The sequence below is a fragment of the Pleuronectes platessa genome, chromosome 3 (assembly GCF_947347685.1).
Source record: "Pleuronectes platessa chromosome 3, fPlePla1.1, whole genome shotgun sequence".
NCBI lineage: Eukaryota > Metazoa > Chordata > Actinopteri > Pleuronectiformes > Pleuronectidae > Pleuronectes > Pleuronectes platessa.
In genome coordinates, this window is record NC_070628.1 from 1,040,364 (window position 1) to 1,062,041 (window position 21,678).

The 21,678-nt window shown below is 46.9% G+C and overlaps 2 protein-coding genes across 11 annotated transcripts in view; both read right to left on the reverse strand.

The window, feature by feature from the left end:
* LOC128431920 (NACHT, LRR and PYD domains-containing protein 12) overlaps window positions 1-21,678 on the reverse strand; it is a 237,406-nt gene that overhangs the window by 51,236 nt on the left and 164,492 nt on the right. For 7 of the 10 annotated variants that reach the window (XR_008334755.1, XR_008334749.1, XM_053417666.1 and 4 more), the window contains exon 10: window positions 8,346-8,519. Coding sequence is in view for 8 of the 10 variants with exons in the window: in XM_053417666.1 (XP_053273641.1) it covers window positions 8,346-8,519 (174 nt within the window). In the remaining 2 variants the exon portion in view is untranslated. Of the gene's footprint in view, window positions 1-5,528; window positions 6,408-8,345; window positions 8,520-21,678 lie in introns of those variants that run through there. The other 3 variants (XM_053417674.1, XM_053417670.1, XM_053417671.1) reach the window with 2 other exon arrangements.
* On the reverse strand, window positions 2,685-4,211 carry LOC128432205 (protein EOLA1-like). The gene is made up of 2 exons (XM_053417689.1): window positions 3,804-4,211; window positions 2,685-3,735 (listed from the first exon to the last, which is right to left on the reverse strand). Exons 1-2 carry the CDS (start codon window positions 4,060-4,062, stop codon window positions 3,527-3,529), a joined length of 468 nt encoding a protein of 155 aa, XP_053273664.1. The 5' UTR covers window positions 4,063-4,211; the 3' UTR covers window positions 2,685-3,526.

Below are 21,678 nucleotides of genomic sequence, written 5' to 3' on the forward strand. Positions count from 1 at the left end.
TTTGTTTCAGATCAGAACTACCAGACGTCCGGTGGTTACACAACTGCTGAGGCCTCCAACAATCAGGTAGAAGCTTTAACAACCAATCACTTCACAGAATCTGTAGAGACACAAGAGACGCAGTCTGTCAGAGGACATGCTTCTGACGTGAGGGACAGACGGAGGACACGGAGCAGGACATGCTAACAACATGATAACATGTCATAATGATCATGTGATCAGTGATGTCACTAAGCTTCAGAAAGCTTTTACCTTTTCTCTTGTTGTGAAAGGATGGACAGGAAGGAGGATGTGCTGACTCTCCCCCAAGACCAGACATGAATTACAACTACACACAGCAGGTACACACACACACACACACACACACACAGCAGGTACAAATGTTCTCTCTGTTTGTATTTATACCCGTGGTAGGACCTTCAGCGGGTTGAGGGGACAGAAAGATGGTAAAACCATAATAATTGTGACGTCAGCTACACTCAATGGGTTTGTGTGTTACAGGTAGTGAAGCCTTTAGCTGTCGTTGGCTCTTCACCCTCCTCTTCCTCATCCTCACCCTCTTCTCCATCATCGCATGTTCCTGCAGCTGCTCACCTGCCGCCAAGTGCACAGACACAGACACGCTCAGGTGTCCACACACACTCGCATGCAACAGGTACACAAACACAAACACACAGGCATTTGACAGAGACCCTCTGTGTGGATCTGTTTTGTTTAGATTCTGGAGACAATGTAAACACAAACAAACCTGTTTCCTCAGATAATTGACATCAGAACGTGTTTAAAATGATCTTTTCCTGTTCAGCCGCCATGTCAATCCCAGCTTCTTCTCCGTGGTTGGTTAATGAGCTAGGTGAGCCTCTCTGCACAGTGGTGGCTCCGCCCCCTTACTCCTACGACCCTAATGGCAGCGATTTACCCCGAGGTCAGAGGTCAACCAGCCTAACTGTCACACACCCACACTGACCTGCTGCCGTCACTCATGTTACTCTGTGTGTGTGTGTGTGTGTGTAGACTGCAGAATTCTTCAGTATTACTTCAACTTGGGCGTCCAGGTGAGTTCCTGTGACACTCTCTCTTTAAATATTTAAAATAATAATATATTATAATATTAAAGTACTCCCCCCCCAGTGGTACTGGCAGCAGCAGACGACGTTCTCCTCCCCCTCTCCTGAGAACCACTACACCTACCAACCCTACCCCCCCTACCTGAGCCAGGAGCCGCTGCACGGTAAGACTCGTCTCTGATTGGTGCAGGTCTCACAGGTGACCTCATCACCTGACCTCAGGACAGACGTGATCATCAGAACAATAACATCAATCAGAAATGTGACCTGAACTGGGAACAGGAAGTACAGCTGGTGTAGTAATTCCCAGGAAATGGAAGCTCCACTTCCTGTTAAGTATCAGACTTCCTCTTCTTCTACCCCCAGCTGCCTCCCATCAGCCCCCCTCCTCCTACCCAGAATCCTCCAGGGCAGGAGATGGACAGACGGACGGACACGGCGGTGGTCAGTGATGACAGATCAGCTGATACAACATGATTGAATTTTGCATTGTTTGATTTGTTTCCCCCCCCCCCTCCCCACAGGCTCCTCCCCATCGATGGAAGGCTTCACCTCCTCCATTGGCCCTGCTCCTCCAGGCTCCGCCCCCTCCGCTGCTCATCTGTACCAGGAGCAAACGCCTCTCCCCCCTCCCCCTATGCTACACCTGCCATATGAATCCCCGCCCATCACCACCTACCTGCCCTCTGCTCCTCAGCCAACCCACCTCCCCCATCACTCCTCCTACCACTGCCTCCCACCATCAGTCCAGTGGGGAACGCTCCAGACTGGAGGCCACAACTCACGGGTTTATTGCCCCGCCCCTAACCCAGCCCACGTGGTTGCTTACATTACAGCCCCATCCCCCCACCACACAGCGACACACTACATCCCCCCCACCGTGTGAGTGAGATGCACATCCTGCTGAAACATACCTCAAGAGTTAGCATGAAGCTAACGAGTTCCCGTTGGCAGGAAAAGTTAAAGAGGATATGATGTATGAAAAATAATTAGGACAAATCTTTATTCTTTCCGTAAATTTTTTGTAAAAAACCCTCGATACTTCCAGTATTGAGGTATTTCTGTTCTCACTTTAGCGTGTTAGCTTCACATTGAAAGTTGTGAAAGAGTTCTTAGTTAGTTTGTTGCCAAAAAACTTTATTTTCAAATCTCCGACACAAATAACTTCCTGCTCCGAACGTTGAAGTCGAGAGCGACAGTTGTTGGTACGATTACCTGAGAAGAACTGAGTTTAATTAGTTTGTCGGTCAGTTAATTGAGTTTCAGTCGGCCAATCGGTGAGAGGGGGCGGGGCATGGTCAGTCCCTGTTTATTGATGAGGGATGTATTTATGTTGATGTTTTGTTCAAACTGCCGATGGTGATAAGTTGTTTCTGGGAGAATAAAGTTAGTTTCACAAGCAGACGATTGTTTGTTTCATCAGTGACAAAGATCACATGATCACAGGTGTCACATGATCAGGACCTCCTGAACCATTCATCTGTTTGTGTAAATAAAGACGACTCGTTTCCACTTCCTGTAGAATATCTCAGATACGAACGCTGCCATCTTGTGGTGATGGAGTCTTTAACAGTCAGTACACTGTGCAGTAGTAATTCTCATCTGACGTCTCGGCCTGTTTTTATATCATTTAATAACTGATTCAAACCAAACTGATCAGAAACACTTGAACAAACATCAGAGAGAGAAGAACGATGTGAAACGACAGAAACTTCTTTACAAACATTTACTTAACGTGTACTTTGACTTTCTGGGGCCTGAACTAGAATCAAAGTTACGAGCTGACTACAGGACTAACTTCATGAAGAACCAGTTCCACGGGAGGTTCAACCAGTACGTTAACTCCATTCATGTAAAACTAACTCTGTATAAGCACCGCCCCCTAGACTCATTCTGACATCATCTTTGGATTCGAACCTTTGTTTTATTGAAGAAACCATTTTGTTTCTCATGGTTTTATTCCCTCAGTGAAGATTTTCATCGTTAACAATACAAGATGTTGACTGTTACATTAGCATGATATATTAGTGTACTTCACTTTATTGAGTCTGGACGACAGGAGGAGGAGCTGAAGCCTGAAGTGTCCAGTTTGACCTGCAGGTGGCGCAACATGAAAAATAAGGATTCTTTCTCTGAGGAAAACGGATGTTCAGGTGTGAACCAATCAGATCAGATCTGATCCCACCAGAACACATGAGTCCACATCCTCTAACAGAGTCCTTTCAAATCCCTCCTGGTCCACATGTGAAGGACGTCCTCTCAGCTGACGTCCTAAGAATCACAATATCAAAACTGATCACAAGATAGAGATCAATACTTTCATTCACATGCTCCCACACACGCACACGTCTGTAAACCCAGACTGGTCTTTAACACAGGACACGCGTGTTAATCTGCATGTAGGTCAGGAAGTGAGATCTGATCCCAGGAGACACCGGCCCTGTGTGCATCACGTGTCCTCATGGCAGAAGCTCCGTGGGGATCTCCACAGTCCAGGGGTCGCGACCTCCTCGGGAGCTCAGGGGCTCTTTCAGCCAGCGAGGGTTGGACAGGTGAGTCACGTGTTTCTCCTGCAGACCAACCAGAAGGGCCGACCTCTCTAGGTGCTGAAGCTCCTCCTCCAGCATGGAGGCGGGACACACCGAGGTCACGCCCACATCCACCAATCCTGAAAGAGATGTATTTCCACAGGTGATGCCTTCAGGAACCCCACAGAAAACACAGGTCAGTTCCCACCTGCCACCACGCCGCGGCCGAACCGCTCCCCGGACTCCAGGAGCCCGTGGATCTGAGCCTCGGTCATCCCCAGTGGGCCGCGAAGCACCGCCCGCCACTCGTCCCCCTCCCAGTCCCGCCGGGCGATGTGGACCGCCAGGGTCTGGTTCTCCAGCGGGGCCAGCAGGGGCCTCCAGCGGCTCTCCAGCGTCTTCACCCCGTCCAGAATCAGACCGGCGTACGGCTGGCGGAACGACAGACACCACACCTGCACCGACATGTCTGCAAAACAAGCGCACCCCACACCTTCTGACGTGTGAGGGAAACAAACACCCCCCCTCAGATGTGGAATGAAGTTTGTCACAAACCGGTTTCCGTACAGATCAAAGTCTCGGCGGTGAAATCCTTTGATCTAACTTTAATTCAGCAGTTTCTCAGTTTGATCATAGATATATATATAAACACTAGATGTCTCGGCCAATGGAGTCGAACGTCCACACATGGCGGCCATCTTGCCACAGGCAGCTCGCTCACCCATAACATTGTGTTGGTAGTGGAACATGTACTTTTTAATTAATTCTTTATATATATCTATGAGTTTGATGACGTTGATTCTCGCTCGTTGGTTTTTACAGAGAATCTACTTCCTGTTTACGTTTTTCTTCTGTGTAAAACAATGTGCAGCTCCTGAGCAGCTCGGTGGTTATACTGCCCCCTACACATTCACCAAGCTACTGCAGCAGGTTAGATACTCCAGTATTTTCATTTTTACACTGATGAAAAAATAAAGTTACACAAAAACCTTAAAATAAAAAACTAATTGCTCGTGATTTTTCAATCTATTGTTATTTTCATTAAAATTAATAAAAGCATGAATCATAAATAAACAAGGTAACGCAAAAATACGAGAAGAAGAGGGAGAGATTGGGTAGGAAGAAAAAAAAGGCAGGATAACAAAGAGAGAACTGGAACGAGTGGCGACTGTGAGAGAGAGAACAAGAAGAAGGGAGCGGGTAAGAGGAGAAGAGGAGAGTGGGGGGGGGGGGGGGGGGGCATAGTTATGAACAGGTGGTGGGGGGGGAGAAGGTGAAGCCTGTTTCTGTGGGTGTCTCTGGAACCCAACCCGTGCTGCGTGGACAGATGTGTGGACGGACCGCTAGTGATCACTGAATGTTTGGTGAATGAATGAAATCAATTGATAAAGAAGAATTTCATAACGAGCACAAGCTTTTCCTTATAAGTATAAAGTTTGTCCCATAAACGTGTTTGATGAATTCTAACGGATCCTTTGATGACGTGTTGTTCACACTTTGTGTTTGGTCACGTGACACCAGCCTGGTGCACAGCTCCATGAAGAGATGATGGTCTCACTCTGCTGCAGAGGAAGTGGACCTCAGAGCTTCAACATCTGCTGGACAGATGTGAGAGCAGCGTGTTCATGAACATGGCGTCACAGTCACATGTTACACTGACACACGTGTGTTGAGGATTATCACAAAGTCACATGATGACCTCTCCTCGGGTCAGTTTTCTATTAAATATGGTAAAATGTTTATGAAACAGTTTCCTCAGAGACTTAAAGATGCTCTGCTCTTCATCGACTCTTCTTCATTCTGTAAATGTCTCATTCACTTTTCTTCTGCTGGTTTCCATTATGTCAAACTGGTGATTTTGTTCTTGTACCTGCACCAAGGACGAGATGTTTCCACCAGTTTGTTTGAAGAGGAAAGAAAAGCTGAGTCATGATTCCAGTGAAGTCGGTGGAAGGATGTTTATTGAGCATTAAAGCAGAGACAAGTAGAAACAGAACTTTTCTCTCTGAGATGTTTTTCTTCTCGTTACATCTGGTTTGTCACAGAGGAAATGATCCATGTGTTTGACTCATAGACTGAAATAAAGGCTTTGACTGGGATGTGCTGCTGTTATACTGCAGCGCCACCTGTGGGTCAAAAGGAGAAAAGCCACCACCGCTCTGCACCTGATGCACAAATGAAAACGTCCCATTTTTAAGTCCAGAGTTTTGATCTTTTGTGTCAAAGACAAAACTCTGATTTTAAACTCAAAGTGATTTCAATGTGTTGAACTTTGTGTTGAACTAAATCAATTTGTGACATGAATCCAGGAACTTTAAGATCATAAACAAACATATACACAGAATGTGGTTCTACACACATGGAGACACACTGAGGGACAAAGGTGGACAATAATAAAGACAAACTTAAACACACTGTATGTGACTCTTTATAGAGGGTTTATATATTCTGCTTGTGTTGTGTCATTTCAATAAACACATTCATCATGTGAATAAACATAATCTGGTCAAGAAGGTTGCTGGTTTGAATCCGGTTCAGATGGGGTCTTCCTGTGTGGAGTCTGCATGTTCTCCCCGTGTTTTCTCCAGGTGCTCCGGCTTCATCTCACAAACACATGCAGATTAGGGGTTGTGTAGATTGGAGACTACACACAAGCTGCTGCTGCTTCAGCCTCTGGATCCTCAGGACACAGCTCAGCCTCCGTCCACACACACTGTCCTCTTCACACTGTCCTCTTCACACTGTCCTCTTCACACTGTCCTCTTCACACTGTCCTCTTCACACTCATCTCCACTAAGACCACCTCTCCCACCTGTTGAGAGAAGAAGACATCAGTGTCACAGAGACTCACTTCATCAGCTGTGAGTCAGTGATGCAGCTCATCCAGTAGAAAGAGCAGCAGGGACTTCAGTCCTGTTCAGAGGTGGAGCAGCTTCCTCTCTGCTTCATGTTCACGTGTTGGAATGAACACGCTAAGAGCTCAGTGTGTGTCCTCTGCATGTCAAAGTGCAGAGTGGACACCTGAGAGGTGGATTTACTGCTGTTACAGGTGAAGCCATGTTTCACTGTGTGTTGATGAACATCTGCTTCTGACAAACTGGGACCAGAGGAGACAGATGGACCTCAGCAGAGGTTCTGCTCTGTATAAAGAGCTCCTGGTTACCATGTGATGAGGAGAGGCTTCAGTCCCACTGATCTCAGAGCTGTGACAAAGATCCACCTGATCAGTTCTTCACTGATGAAGTGAGAGGACAAACTGTCTCAGATCAGATGAAGACGACACCGTCTCTGTCCCTCGTGTGAGGCTGTCAGCTGTGGTCCAGCTTGTGTAAGTTACAGCGCCCCCTGGTGGCATCTGGTCAAAATATATTACGTGACCACGACATAATAACGTGTGAACGAGATAAATAACTCGAGGCCACGAGATCTGAATCTGTTGTTTACTAACAAGACGAGTGGAAGACAAGAAGACACACACTGTCTCACTGTCTCTGAGGACACACACTGTCTCACTGTCTCTGAGGACACACACTGTCTCTGAGGACACTCACTGTCTCTGAGGACACACACTGACTCTGAGGACACACTGTTTCTGAGGACACACACTGTCTCTCTGTCTCTGAGGACACACACTTTCTCTGAGGACACACTGTTTCTGAGGACACACACTTCTCACTGACTCTTAGAACACACACTGACTCTGAGGAGACACACTGACTCTGAGGACACACATTGTCTCACTGTCTCTGAGGACACACACTGTCTCTTAGGACACACACTGTCTCTGAGGACACACACTGTCTCTGAGGACACACACATGGACCTGTCTCCAGGAAGCTGAGGTCATCTGGTGTTTTGGGGACAGGATGAGTCTGGAGACATTGAGATGTTCTGGGTGAGTTAGAGATCAACTGAACCAACCAGACGTTTATTTAAACTTCCCTTATCCGTCCCTTTAAGGAGAGTGTGCACCACACAACAGTGTAGAGTCACTGTGGTCAGTGGGCGGAGCTTCTATACTGGTTGATCTCCAACTGAACCTGGAGCAGGTTAGCTGTTCATCAGAAGTTACCATGGTGATTGACCTGGTTAAGAAGTGGACGAGCTTCGTAGAACTGAAAAAACTAAACCTGAAGTTAACCTGATAACCACAAATCCTGCTTGGTAGCACAGACCCTGGATCTGTGATACTGACTGTGTTTAGTAACATACTGATGAAAGCAGCGTGGACTGACTCCAACCATCTACTGACCTCAGATACTTCAGTCGACAGGTTGGACTCTGCTGTAGATCAAGAAGCTCCTTCACTCCTGAGTCCTGCAGGTTGTTGTCACTCAGATCCAGTTCTCTCAGATGAGAGGGGTTTGACCTCAGAGCTGAAGCCAGAGAAGAACAGCTGATCTCTGACAGAAAGCAGTGAGTCAACCTGGATAAAGAATAAAACTTAACTGTAAATTAAACTGAGTTCATGTGTGAAAATAACAGACACATATTCATGTCACACAGACTCATAACATGGAAGATAAATATGAAATCAGACATGTTGGACTAAAAACGAGTCCTGATTCAGTACAAATAGATTATTTGGACCCGGTCTCTGTCCTGCAGATCAGTTTAGGAAATCCAGAACTCAACTCAGTGTTTTAACAAGTAGCTGAATATTTAAAATGTCACAGATTAATTAAGATCAATTGTGTATAAATGCTGTTTTATAGATATGAGATCTACAAAAGTCAGTCAGTGAACTGACCTCAGAGTCTCCAGTCGACAGGTTGGACTCTGTAGAAAACCACACAGCTCCTTCACTCCTGAGTCCTGCAGGTTGTTTAGACTCAGATCCAGTTCTCTCAGATGAGAGGGGTTTGACCTCAGAGCTGAAGCCAGAGAAGAACAGCTGATCTCTGTCAGACTGCAGTTCATCAACCTGGATAAAGAAATATGAATATTAGAATGTGTCCTCCTGTTGTTGTGGATCCTCATCATGTCAACACAGACTCTCAACATGCTGCTGACCTCAGTCCAGTCTGTGACCTGAAGATAAATATCAGATCAGACATGTTGGACCATTGTTTCATTCATCAGCTTCTTCTCTGTGTGTTGGTCACTGAGCAGGTTTGTGTAATTAAACACTGTTTAAAGTAGGGATGGCTCCTGATGTCACTTCCTGTTTGTTTCTATACTTATCAACTGTCCAACGTGTTTCAATAAGAATGAGTCTTATTTTGAAAACCTGAGGAGGACAAGTGCTCGGCCTCAGTCCACATGTTATTTACTGACACTTTCTTAGTGATCAGGAGCAGGTGAGTGCAGGTGAATGGAGTTGATGAGGTGGACGTGACTGACAGGCTGGGTGAGTGACAGATGACTGAGGGACAGTGAGCAGAGCAGAACTGAGACAATTTAAATAAATAATGACCCAATAAGAAAGAAAGTCTGAAAAGTGAAGAAGGATTTAAGGACCTCAGAGTCTCCAGTCGACAGTTTGGACTCTCCAGTCCAGAACACAGCAGCTTCACTCCTGAATCCAGCAGGTCGTAGTTTCCACTCAGATCCAGTTCTCTCAGATGTGAGGGGTCTGACTTCAGAGCCGAGGCCACGACTTCCCAGTGAATCACTGAGAGTCCACAAAGAATGAGTCTGTAATTAAAGAAAATATAAAATCTGTGAGAATTAAATCAGAAAACACAACATTCATACATTCATACAAAACGTGATCATGTGACCCTCACCCTGGTAAATCCACTCTTTGTTAAAACACCTCTGACACACACACACACACACACACACACACACACATACACACACACTGACACACACACACTGACACACACACTGACACACACACTGACACACACACACTGAAACACACTGACACACACACACTGACACACACACTGACACACACACTGACACACACACACTGACACACACATACACACACACTGACACACACACACACACACTGACACACACACACTGACACACACACACTGACACACACTGACACACACACACTGACACACACACTGACACACACACTGACACACACACACAGAAACACACTGACACACACACACACACACACTGACACACACACACTGTGACTGCTGGCCTGTACCTTTCCATGACAGGTGTCTAACCCTCTGTTTGTGTCCCTGGTCTCCGTGTGCAGTGCTGCTGATTGGAGGTAACGAGCCGTAACTGGGTGCACCTGGTACGCAGGTGCACCGGACTCCTTGAAAGCTCTGGCTCCTCCTCCTCCTCCTCGGGGGGGCTTGGCCAGCATCGGGGGGGGGGGGTCGTGCTGAGCATTAGTTTTGTCTTGTGCGTTGTTTTGTTTGAATATCTGCACCTCTGAGATTCTACAATAAACCCATCCTGGAACCTGGTAAAACTACCGTCCGCTCTGTCGTGTCATTCATACTCTGGGTGTGACATATGGGGGCTCGTCCAGAAGAAAGAAAGAAACGCCAGTTTGTAGTGAAGTTGGATAATTAGGGGTGAGTAAACGTCGTCGTGTTATTTCGTCTGATTGAACCTGGATTTGGAAAATTGGATCAATAAATTACCTGAGATAAGATTAGTGCGTGTCTTTGGATGCGTGGTTTGTTATTTTTGTTTGTTATTTTTGGGTGACAGGGACCTGGAGCGGTCGTCTCGGGGGCATTTCCGATTTCCGTGGAGCCATTATCAACCGGTGGCTCTTTCGGATTTACGGGCTCGGTGCTTAAAATCCCCGGTCTCACGTCACCTGAAGAGGAGCAGGGTCTACTGTTTATACAGGTGTCGGGTCATTTGTTGATCTCAATAGCAGGTCACAATTTAATTGGGGAATATGACTTCAAAAATTGTGACTGTTTTTATCCAGACTCCGTCAGCTGAGTTATTAAACTCAATGACAAAGGAGCAGTTAATCGAGGTGACAATTATGACATCGTCGTTTCCGTATTACAAAGGAGGTTAAAAGAGAGAGTTAGGTGCGTAGTGGTGGCCGGTTAGTGGATCAGCAGGTGCTAACAACTACAGCTGCACCATCTGAGCCACCGGCGCCACACGCGCTTACTCAGTGTTGCCAACTCCTCAGTAAGGAAAGTAGCTATTGGCTGTCCTAAAAGTCGCTAGATGTCGCTAAATGACGTCATCGCCTAATTTACATAATGTAATGGTCGCTATAGGACGTACAGAAGGTGAGAGAAAAACACCCTAAATATGTTTGGAACTTAAAATAAGCTTTCTTCTGCAGAAGCATATTACATTCACTTCACAAAGAAAATTATTCTGTTTTTCTGAGATAATTATCTCGGAGATAAATGCCCCAAAAAATAAAAAATAAAAGTGAATGGAATACGCTTCCGTATTTTTCTGTTGATTCTTTTTTTTTTTATCTTGCCATAGAAATAGGCCATCACTTCTCAAAAAAACTTCATGACTTTAATGCTGTATCTAGACCCACATACATAAATATATTTTGTCCTGTATTGTTAAATGTTAGAATATCAATTTAATCAAAATGATATGTGGGGTGGAACTTCTAGCTCTACCTCCAGCCCTCCTCCTTTATCCGCCTTGGGACCAGCAAAATGATCCAAAAGAGATACTATGGCAGAGCAAGTTATTTATTTTTTTCTTCTTAAGTTTGGTTCAGTTTTCAGGGCCCTGAAAGCGTTCAGTTTCACCACGTTCCACACGAGAGATGTGGACTCTGCAACATGACTCAGTGCTCAAAGCAAAGAAAGCTCAATCGTTCAACACGACTGCTGAGGCTTCGATCCTGGCTGTTCCAGTGCCTGCGATCCCTGACTTGGAGCTGCCAACTGACCGGCCTGCGTGCGCCTCTGCGTGTGTGGCAGACCGCGAGGTGACGTTTGATCCTTTCATCTCTGAGGGCTTTGTGTCACTTGTTGGTGGTCATAAAGTCAGAGTGAAAATATTGAGGGATACTGGGGCCAGTGGGTCTTTTATATTAGGGTCGGTGTTGCCTTTCTCTAATGCTTCTTACACTGGGAATTCGCTGTTGATTCGTGGAATTGGCTTAAACACAATTTCAGTGCCGTTGCACACTGTCTCTCTTGAGTGTGAACTAGTGGAGGGAGACGTGGAGCTTGGTGTTCGGCCTGCACTACCTATTGATGGCATCTCATTGGTGCTCGGGAACCAGCTGGCAGGTAGACGCATCTGGTCAGATACGTCTTCTCCTCTGGTGGTTACTGAAGAGCCGCTGTCCACCGGTGAGAGTGCTGAAAAGTATCCGAAGGTGTTTACCACATGTGTAGTGACTCGCTCTGCCAGTCGAAGAACTGAGACCGAGAGAGTGCAGTCAACTAAATCAAAGTCTTTTTCGCTCGCTGATTATCCCGTCTGTGTATCACGTGAGGAATTGGCAGAAGAGCAAAAATCAGATGAGACATTGAAATCACTCTTTGAACTCGTTAACGTTGACCATGAAATTCGGAATAAAGCGGGGGGGCTACTTCGTTAAAGACGGCGTGCTGTTAAGGAAGTGGTCTCCTCACGCCGATTGCTTTGTTGGTGATCCAGTTGTCCAGGTGGTGGTGCCTGCTAAGTTTCGTCTGCTGGTACTCGAAACCGCTCATGATAAGCTCGCTGGTCATGCCGGTGTACAGAAAACATATGATCACATTTTGTGCTATTTCCACTGGACGCGAGTTAAGCGCGACGTTGCCAGTTTTGTAAGAACGTGCGGAACATGTCAGCTGACAGGTAAACCCAATGTGACGTTGAAGCCGGCTCCGTTGCGTCCGATTCCGACTGCGAGTCGACCTTTTGAGCACCTTATCATTGACAATGTTGGGCCTCTCCCTCGCTCTAAAACAGGCTGTGAGTACCTGCTCACGGTTATGTGCCAGACCACTCGCTACCCGGCTGCTTTTCCATTACGTTCTATTAACACGAAAGCAATTGTTAAAGCACTGAGTCAATTTATTTCAACTTTCGGGTTACCGAAAGTTGTGCAATCTGATCGGGGGAGTAACTTTACTTCCAAATTGTTCAAAGACGTTCTCAGGCAATTGGGAATTCAGCAAAATCTGTCAACCGCTTATCACGCTCAGAGCCAAGGTGCTTTGGAACGCTTTCATTCAACGCTGAAATCACTGCTTCGTGCATATTGTGTCGAGTTAGGGGGCGATTGGGAGGAGGGCCTGCCGTGGCTGATGTTAGCAGCCAGGGGGGTCACGCATGAGAGTACTGGCTTTAGTCCAAATGATCTTGTTTTTGCGCACCGTGTGCGTGGGGTGATGTCAGTGCTCCACGATCAATGGACTGATTCAGAACCGCCTGATAATTTGTCTGAGTACGTTCTGGGTTTCCGCCGCCGTCTTTCCTCTGCCTGGAGAATGGCTAGGGAACGGCTGGAGGAGTCCCAGAAGAAAATGAAAACACTCTTCGATCGTCGCACGGAGCACAGAACGTTTGTTGTTGGTGATTTAGTGCTCGCGCTGCTTCCGGTACTTGATTCACCGTTTCAGGCCAGGTACGCTGGACCCTATAAGGTCCTGCATCGTGGTCTGAATGATAATTACGTGATCTCGACCCCCGACAGGAGGAATGTCACTCGATGAGGTCATGTTAATCTCTTGAAACCGTTTCATACTCGTGAGGAGCGGCGCGATTCGAAAACGATCGATCCCGTGGTGCTGGTGGAGAGCTCCTCTCAGGTGCTAGTGGACAGCTCCTCTCAGGTGCTAGTGGACAGCTCCTCTCAGGTGCTGGTGGACAGCTCCTCTCAGGTGCTGGTGGACAGCTCCTATCTGGTGCTGGTGGACAGCTCCTCTCAGGTGCTGGTGGACAGCTCCTCTCAGGTGCTAGTGGACAGCTCCTCTCAGGTGCTGGTGGACAGCTCCTCTCAGGTGCTAGTGGACAGCTCCTCTCAGGTGCTGGTGGACAGCTCCTCTCAGGTGCTGGTGGACAGCTCCTCTCAGGTGCTGGTGGACAGCTCCTATCTGGTGCTAGTGGACAGCTCCTCTCAGGTGCTGGTGGACAGCTCCTCTCAGGTGCTGGTGGACAGCTCCTATCTGGTGCTGGTGGACAGCTCCTCTCAGGTGCTGGTGGACAGCTCCTCTCAGGTGCTGGTGGACAGCTCCTCTCAGGTGCTAGTGGACAGCTCCTCTCAGGTGCTAGTGGACAGCTCCTCGCTGGTTCGCGCAACTTTGATGGTGGCAGCATCAGAGGGGGAGGAGTTTAACACAACCGATGATTGCGTATTACAAGGGCGTTTAAAGAATTCTGAGACATTGTTAGCCATGCCTTCAGTCCTAAAACATTTAAGTTCGATTCAGAGCCAAGAGCTCACTGATTTGCTTGGGGAGTTTAAAGTGTTGTTCTCTGATGTGCCCACACAGACTGATTTACTGGAGCACGATATCGATGTGGGGGGTGCTGAGCCCATCCGGCAGCGTTTCTATCGAGTGCCTATCGAGAAAAAGGAAAGTCAGAACGAAGAGGTTCAGTATTTGCTTAACAATAACTTAGCTGAACCGTCTTTCTCCAGCTGGTCTTCTTCATGCTTGTTGGTTAAAAAGTCTGACGGTACGTTTCGTTTTTGTACTGATTATCGCAAACTCAATGCTGTAACCAAACCTGATTCGTTTCCTTTACCTCGTATAGAGGACTGTATTGATGAAGTCGGAGCAGCCAAATTCGTCACCAAATTGGATTTCCTTAAAGGATATTGGCAAGTGCTGTTAACTGAGAGGGCTCGTGAAGTTTCCGCTGTTATCAGGCCTAGAGGTTTATTTTCGTATCGTGTCATGTCATTCGGGCTGCGTAATGCCCCAGCGACATTTCAGAGATTAATGAATCGTGTTGTGGCTGGGCTGGAAGGAGTAACTGTTTATTTGGATGATGTGGTTACTGTAAGTAATACCTGGGCATCACATCTGGAGCACTTGCGACTGCTCCTCGCGCGCCTGGCACAGGCACGGCTCACGGTTAATCTGGCAAAGTGTGAGTTTGCTGGAGCGACCGTGACCTACCTGGGTAAGGTAGTGGGGCAGGGCCAAAGTACAGGTTATTGACGAGTTCCCTGTTCGGAATGGTGGATTTTACCGCTGCTTCTACCAAAACTTTTTGTCAGTAGTCGCGCCATTGACTAATTTACTAAAAGCAAAGGCCACTTATACGTGGACAGAATCCTGCCAAAACGCGTTTGACTCTGTGAAAGCTCTGTTAAGCTCCGCACCCGTTTTTATGGCTCCACGACTGGACAAACCATTTAAAATTCAAACGGATGCCAGTAACGTCGGCGCTGGAGCTGTGCTAATTCAAGAAAATGACACTGGCATAGAACATCCTGTATGTTTCTTTTCTCGAAAATTCAAGAATTATCAATTGAGTTATTCGGTAATTGAGAAGGAGGCCCTCGCGCTCGTATGGGCACTCCAGCATTTCGAAGTGTATGTGGGTGGGCATTGTTCGGCCGTGGTTGTTTCTAGCGACCATAACCCACTTACGTTTCTACAGTCTCTCCAGAACCCAAACCAACGGCTGATGAGATGGAGTCTCTTTCTTCAGCCGTACAATCTGGATATTCGCCACATTAGGGGCTCTGAGAATATAGTTGCAGATGCTTTGTCACGAGCCCATGTGTGTGCGGAGTAGTGTGTGTGAATGCTAGTGTGTGTGAGAGTGCTTGTGGGAGTGGTTGTGCGTGTCAGTTGGTATTTCTTCTACTTTAGCCAATTATTTAGCTTTCCGGGTGCTGGTAGTGGTTTGGTGGGAAGTATTTCAGGGTAGTTTTTTTTTCTCCACTTTTACAGGCTAAATAAATTCACGGTGTAATAAAACGTACGATGTATGTAATGTTTATATGTTTGACTGGATTTTGGTTATGTCTATGGTGTGCACATCTGGTGAGCGGTGGTAGTGTGGTAGGTGAAAACCAGGGGTTTCCATCTTTTAAGGGGGAGGGTGTGACGGCCTGCTGGCCTGTACCTTTCCATGACAGGTGTCTAACCCTCTGTTTGTGTCCCTGGTCTCCGTGTGCAGTGCTGCTGATTGGAGGTAACGAGCTGTAACTGGGTGCACCTGGTACGCAGGTGCACCGGACTCCTTGAAAGCTCTGGCTCCTCCTCCTCCTCCTCGGGGGGGCTCGACCTGCAGCAGACACAGGCTGAGCGGGGGGGCTTGGCCAGCACCGGGGGGGGGTTCGTGCTGAGCATTCGTTTTGTCTTGTGCGTTGTTTTGTTTGAATATCTGCACCTCTGAGGTTCTACAATAAACCCATCCTGGAACCTGGTAAAACTACCGTCCGCTCTGTCATGACACTGACACACACTGACACACACTGACACACACTGACACACACAGACTCACACAGACTGACACAGACTGAAACACACACTCACACACACACACACACTCACACTGACACACACACACTCACTCACACACTCACACACACACACACACACTCACACTGACACACACACTCACACACTCACACACACTGACACACACACACACTGACACACACACACACACACACACTGACACACACACACTCACACACACACACACACTCACACTGACACACACACACACACACACACTCACACACACTCACACACACACTGACTCACACACTCACACACACTGACACACACGCACACACAGACACACTGACACATACACTCACCCACACAAACAAACAAACACACACACTCTGATTGAACATGTTATTGATCATGTCTGGACTCACCGAGCCTTCCTGCAGTTCCTCACAGCTGGGATCAGTCTCAATAGACCCTGGTCTGATGTGTTGAACTTCCTCAGGTCCAACTCATCCAGAACCTCCTCTGACATCTGCAGCATGTAGGCCAGAGCTGAGCAGTGGATCCCAGAGAGTTCCTCCTCTGATCTGTTCTCTGACGTCAGGAACTGTTTCATCTGCTGATGAACTGAGTGGTCGTTCATCTCAGTCAGACAGTGGAAGATGTTGATGCTTCTGTCAGGAGAAATGTCATCACTCTCCATCTCCTTCAGGTTGTTGATGACTCTCTGGATGATCTCTGGATTGTTCCCTGTCCGACCCAGCAGGCCTCCTAAGACTCTCTGGTTGGACTCCAGACTGAGGCCGTGAAGGAAGCGAACAAACAGGTCCAGATGACCATTTGTACTGGTGAGGGATTTCTTCATGGTTCTCTTCAGGAGGTCATACAGGGAGAAGGTACTGTCTGTTTCCCTCCATGTTCCCAAGAAGCTGTTGAGTTCTTCTGTGTTCCTCTCGGTGTAACAGTGGAACATGTAGACTGCAGCCAGAAACTCCTGAACGCTCAGATGAACAAAGCAGTAGACTGATTTCTGGAAGATCACACACTCTCTTCTGAAGATCTCAGTACAAACTCCTGAGTACACCGAGGCCTCTGTGACATTAAGACCACACCGCTCCAGGTCTTCTTGGTAGAACATGATGTTTCCTTCCTCCAGATGTTTAAGTGCCAGCCTCCCCAGCTTCAGGAGAACGTCCCTGTCAGCCTCCGTCAGCTGCTGTGGACTCGTCTCATGTTCCTCACCGTACTTGTTGTTCTTCCTCTTTGTCTGAACCAGCAGGAAGTGTGAGTACAGGTCAGTCAGGGTCTTGGGCAGCTCTCCTCTCTGGTCTGTGGTCAACATGTGCTCCAGAACTGTAGCACTGATCCAGCAGAAGACTGGGATTTGACACATGATGTGGAGGCTCCTGGACGTCTTGATGTGTGAGATGATTCTGCTGCACAGCTCTTCATCACTGAATCTCCTCCTGAAGTACTCCTCCTTCTGGGCCTCAGTGAAGCCTCGTACTTCTGTGACCCTGTCAACACATGCAGGAGGGATCTGATTGGCCGCCGCAGGTCTGGAGGTTATCCAGACGAGAGCCGAGGGAAGCAGATTCCCCCGGATGAGGTTTGTCAGCAGCACGTTGACTGATGACCTCTGTGTGACCTCAGACACAAGCTCCCTGTGGTTGAAGTCCAGAGAAGGTCTGCTTTCATCCAGGCCGTCAAAGATGAACAAAGGTTTACAGACAGCGAGCGTCTCTGCAGTGAGCTTCTGTAACGCTGGATGGAAAACATGGAGCAGCGTGAGAAGACTGTGCTGCTGGTCCTTCACCAGGTTCAGCTCCCTGAAAGAAAGCACAGCCAGCAGACCCACATCCTGGTTCTCTAAACCCTCTGCCCAGTCCAGAGTGAACTTCTGCACCGAGAAGGTTTTTCCAACTCCAGCGACGCCGTTGGTCAGGACGACTCTGATGCTGCTCTGCTGGTCAGTGGAGGCTTTAAAGATGTCGTGGACCTTGATGGGAGTGTCCTGGAGGATCTTCATCTTGGAAGCCGTCTCAAGCTGCCTCACCTCATGTTGAGTATTAACCTCTTCACTCTGTCCCTCTGTGATGTAGAGCTCAGTGTAGATCCTGTTGAGGAGGGTTCTACTTCCTGTTTCATCACTTCCTTCAGTCACATGTTCACATCTCCTCCTCAGACTGAGCTTATGTTCATCTGAAACCTCCTGCAGACCACGATCTGCTGAAAGACAAGAAACAATGTGAGAGACAGAGAATCTGAGAATCTGCTGATTGTTTTCATCAGATACAGAAAAACTACAGAAAATAAAAGCTTTTTAACTTTGTGCTTTTCTCACGATGTTAAATGTTGATGCTGTATGAAGGAACAAAATAAAACCACATGTGCTGTTGTCAGAAGTGAAGACATCAGCAGACACATGTACAGTGCTGCTCTGACCGGCTGTCTGACCTCCAGCTCCTGTTCTGGATCTTTGTCCACACTGGGGACAGGAGGAGTCTCCTGATGAACCAGACTGGTCCCAGTATGAGGTGATGCACTGTCTGCAGAACCAGTGTCCACAGCTGGTGGAGACTGGATCCTTCAGGACGTCCTGACACGAAGCACAGCAGGACGACTGCTCCTCCTCAGAAACATGACTCCTCTTCCTCTCCCTGTGAAGACATGTCCTGATAACTCACATGTCACAGTCACAGGTTGTCATCACTTCTGTCAAGGAGGTTTTGTGTTCACCCAGTATGTTTGTGTGTTGGTTGGTTCGTTAGTGGGATTATAAAAAACAACAGATTACCAGTAAACTTGGTGGAAGGTTGTGGTCTGTGAACCAGATCGGGGGGGGTCCTCTTTCACAGACATGTTCAGAGGACTGATGTTTACTGTGTGTGGAATTTGGTGCAGATCCAAATCAGAATGAGTCTCTAGTGGGTTTCAAAGTGGTTTCATAAGGAGCGTGTTGGTTCTTGGTGGAGGTCTGAGCTCTTTGAGTGATTCTGAGAGATTAGTCACCAACTTCAATGAAGCTGTGTCCTAATGCAGGGGCCACACTAGAGGAAACTAGATCCTCTTCAGAGCAGGTCCCAGTAGAAACAGTCTCTTACTCTGTGTGTGAGGGTCCAGGTTCATTACTGAAGAGTGGAGGATGATGCATGGACCAGTCACTCTTCAGAGACAGACAGCTGGACCCTGGAGACTCTGCTCTCAGTCTGTGGTCCTGACCTCTGCAAACACAAACATGTTTTTATTCAGAACACAACATTCACTGGTTCATTCTGTGAGGATTCAGTTTGGAGCTTCACATGTTTGTAGCAGGTCTCTTACTTTGTGGTTGAGGGTCCAGGTTCATTATTGAAGAATAGAAGAAGATCTTTGAACTGGAAACTCCTCTGAGACACACAGCTGGACCCTGGAGACTCTGCTCTCAGTCTGTGGTCCTGACCTCTGCAAACACAAACATGTTTTTATTCAGAACACATCATTCACTGGTTCATTCTGTGAGGATTCAGTTTGGAGCTTCACATGTTTGTAGCAGGTCTCTTACTTTGTGGTTGAGGGTCCAACTTGCTCTGAAGTGTCCTCGTCCATGTTGCACCGGCTGCGGCTCAGTTGTGGTTCAGGCCGCGCTGCTCTTCTAGATATTCAAGGTCTGGTCTATTTCCTTCTGGTTCTGCGCTCAGTTTACAGCAGAACACAGTGAAATGATCTTTCACACCAGTTTCAATGTTTATCTGTTGAAAACGTCACAACTGCAAATATTTGCAACACTTCCTGTAGCCTACCCATTTCAAAATAAAAGCACTCCAGCATTTCTGTCGACTGAAATAATTAATTTATTTGTTTATTGTTTTTATTGTGAAATAGATGAAGGGCTTCATAGTTTGTAGTACTGGTATTTATTTGAGTACACAGGAGTACTTATATACAAGGAAATACAGTGATCACATCAGAAACCTCAGGAAGGACAAGAGTCTCTCTCTCTCTCTCTCTCTCTCTCTCTCATTCCTGATCATTTCCTGATCTACACTCAGACCAATCAACTACATTAAAGTTAATTAATACAAGCTTGTAAAAGTTCATGTGTCCTTCAACCCCCGGCCACTAAGAGAAGAAACTCAACATCTAGAATCATGGTCACCTCATAAAGGGTGGAAATGATTTACAGAACTTTATAGACAGTAACACTGAGAGCACATCAGTCACAGCTTGAAGCAGCTCTCTGTGTCTCCACTCAGTTCTATGGCTTTGTGCCCAAATGAAGGTCAAACACAAGCAACAACTTTATATTCACTTTAAAACTCACACAACACCAGTGTGTGTGTGTGTGTGTGTGTGTGTGTGTGTGTGTGTGTGTGTGTGTGTGTACCTGGCTCTGCAGGTTGATGTTCCTCACACCTCAGCCAGTGAGTCCAGAGCTTTACTGGGATCCACAGTGAAGACTCTGGACTGGTTGGTGACCACTGCTGTAACGTGTGAGTGTGAAAACACGTTGTGTTATTAAACACTTGATGAACAGATGAAGATAAAAAGTGAAGCTGTGAGTTAACTCTGTTAATTAGTCCTTTGAAGGCTCTTTGATCCAGACCTGCTGTTCACATCTGTCTCTGGGGTCCGATCACATGACGTCTGTCACCAGGTGTGAACTGACAAACTTAGAGTCATGTGATCAGCAGACGGATGTTAACAGCAGGTGTGAGAGTGAGACAGTGAAACTTTCATAAAGTTGTGTTCACACTCACCTGCTCACTTTCCTTCCTTCTGCTCGTCCAGGTGAAAATGGAGTCTGACCGCTCCCTGTTCTCAGGCTCCTTCTCCCTGTTGAACCAGTTCACTCTTGATTCCACCCAGTTCAAAGTCCAGTTCATACCCGTGAAGATGAACTGGTTCACAGTTCATGTTTTATTGTGATGTTATGATGTAGATAACAAACTTAGGATCATGTATTTAGTTAATAATGGACGGTGTGGGATCATAAATCCAGATCTTCACTTTCACACTGAGTCCTGACTGGGAGCGTCTACTGGGACTGAGCCGGACAATGAGATTCATCATGATGTTTAAATGAGCCTCAGAAACTCTGGAGTCAAACACGTTGTTGCGGGTGGAAATCAAAGGAGAGGAGTCGTCGTTCTCAAGTTGAAGTTAAGCAAGTTTATTCAGAGGTCACAGGTCAGGAAAACGCGGTGTCCAGCAATTGAACATGCATGGGTCTCTAGTTCTACGCAGGAGGCTGCACAGGAAGAAAGACGCTTAAACAGAGTGCGCACATAGATTATATCCTCTTGGAATATCGCGTGATGACGATGTCGTACGTGCACTCCGTTGTCGTGGTTACCAGAGGTGATAATGTTGCTGTATCAGTGCAGCTGCGTTAGTGTGTTGTCTGGGAGAGAGATTGTGGGTGTCAAGTTATCTGGGTGATGTTTTAAACTGTGCTTGCCCAACTTGAAATGGCACTGTTACACAGAGGACGCAGGACAGCTCAAATCCTTCTCCTTGATTTTATTGAACATGAATCTTTCTGAACATGACCAACAAACATTCCGTAGTCTTATTCGGATTTAGGATTAGGATCAGGATTAGGTTGAAAACCTATTGATAAAGACAAATTAAATCAAGTTAGTTCAAATAAATCAAAATGCCTAATCAAACATTTAAATCAAATCCAAATATCTGTTAGATATCATAAACAAATCTATATAATTACAATATCACTATGATGTAAAACAACAATGGTCTTCCATACAAACATTTTCACCATGTGCGCCTCCACCAAACGTGCCCAAGACGTCA

What these genes read in the sequence shown, in the direction of transcription:
- LOC128432205 (XM_053417689.1), bottom strand. Translation starts at nt 4,062, where the DNA reads ATGTCGGTGCAGGTGTGGTGTCTGTCGTTCCGCCAGCCGTACGCCGGT. An exon ending in CGGCCGCGGCGTGGTGGCAG is followed by an intron (nt 3,736 to 3,803) that starts GTGGGAACTGAC and finishes CATCTCTTTCAG; the next exon opens with GATTGGTGGATGTGGGCGTG.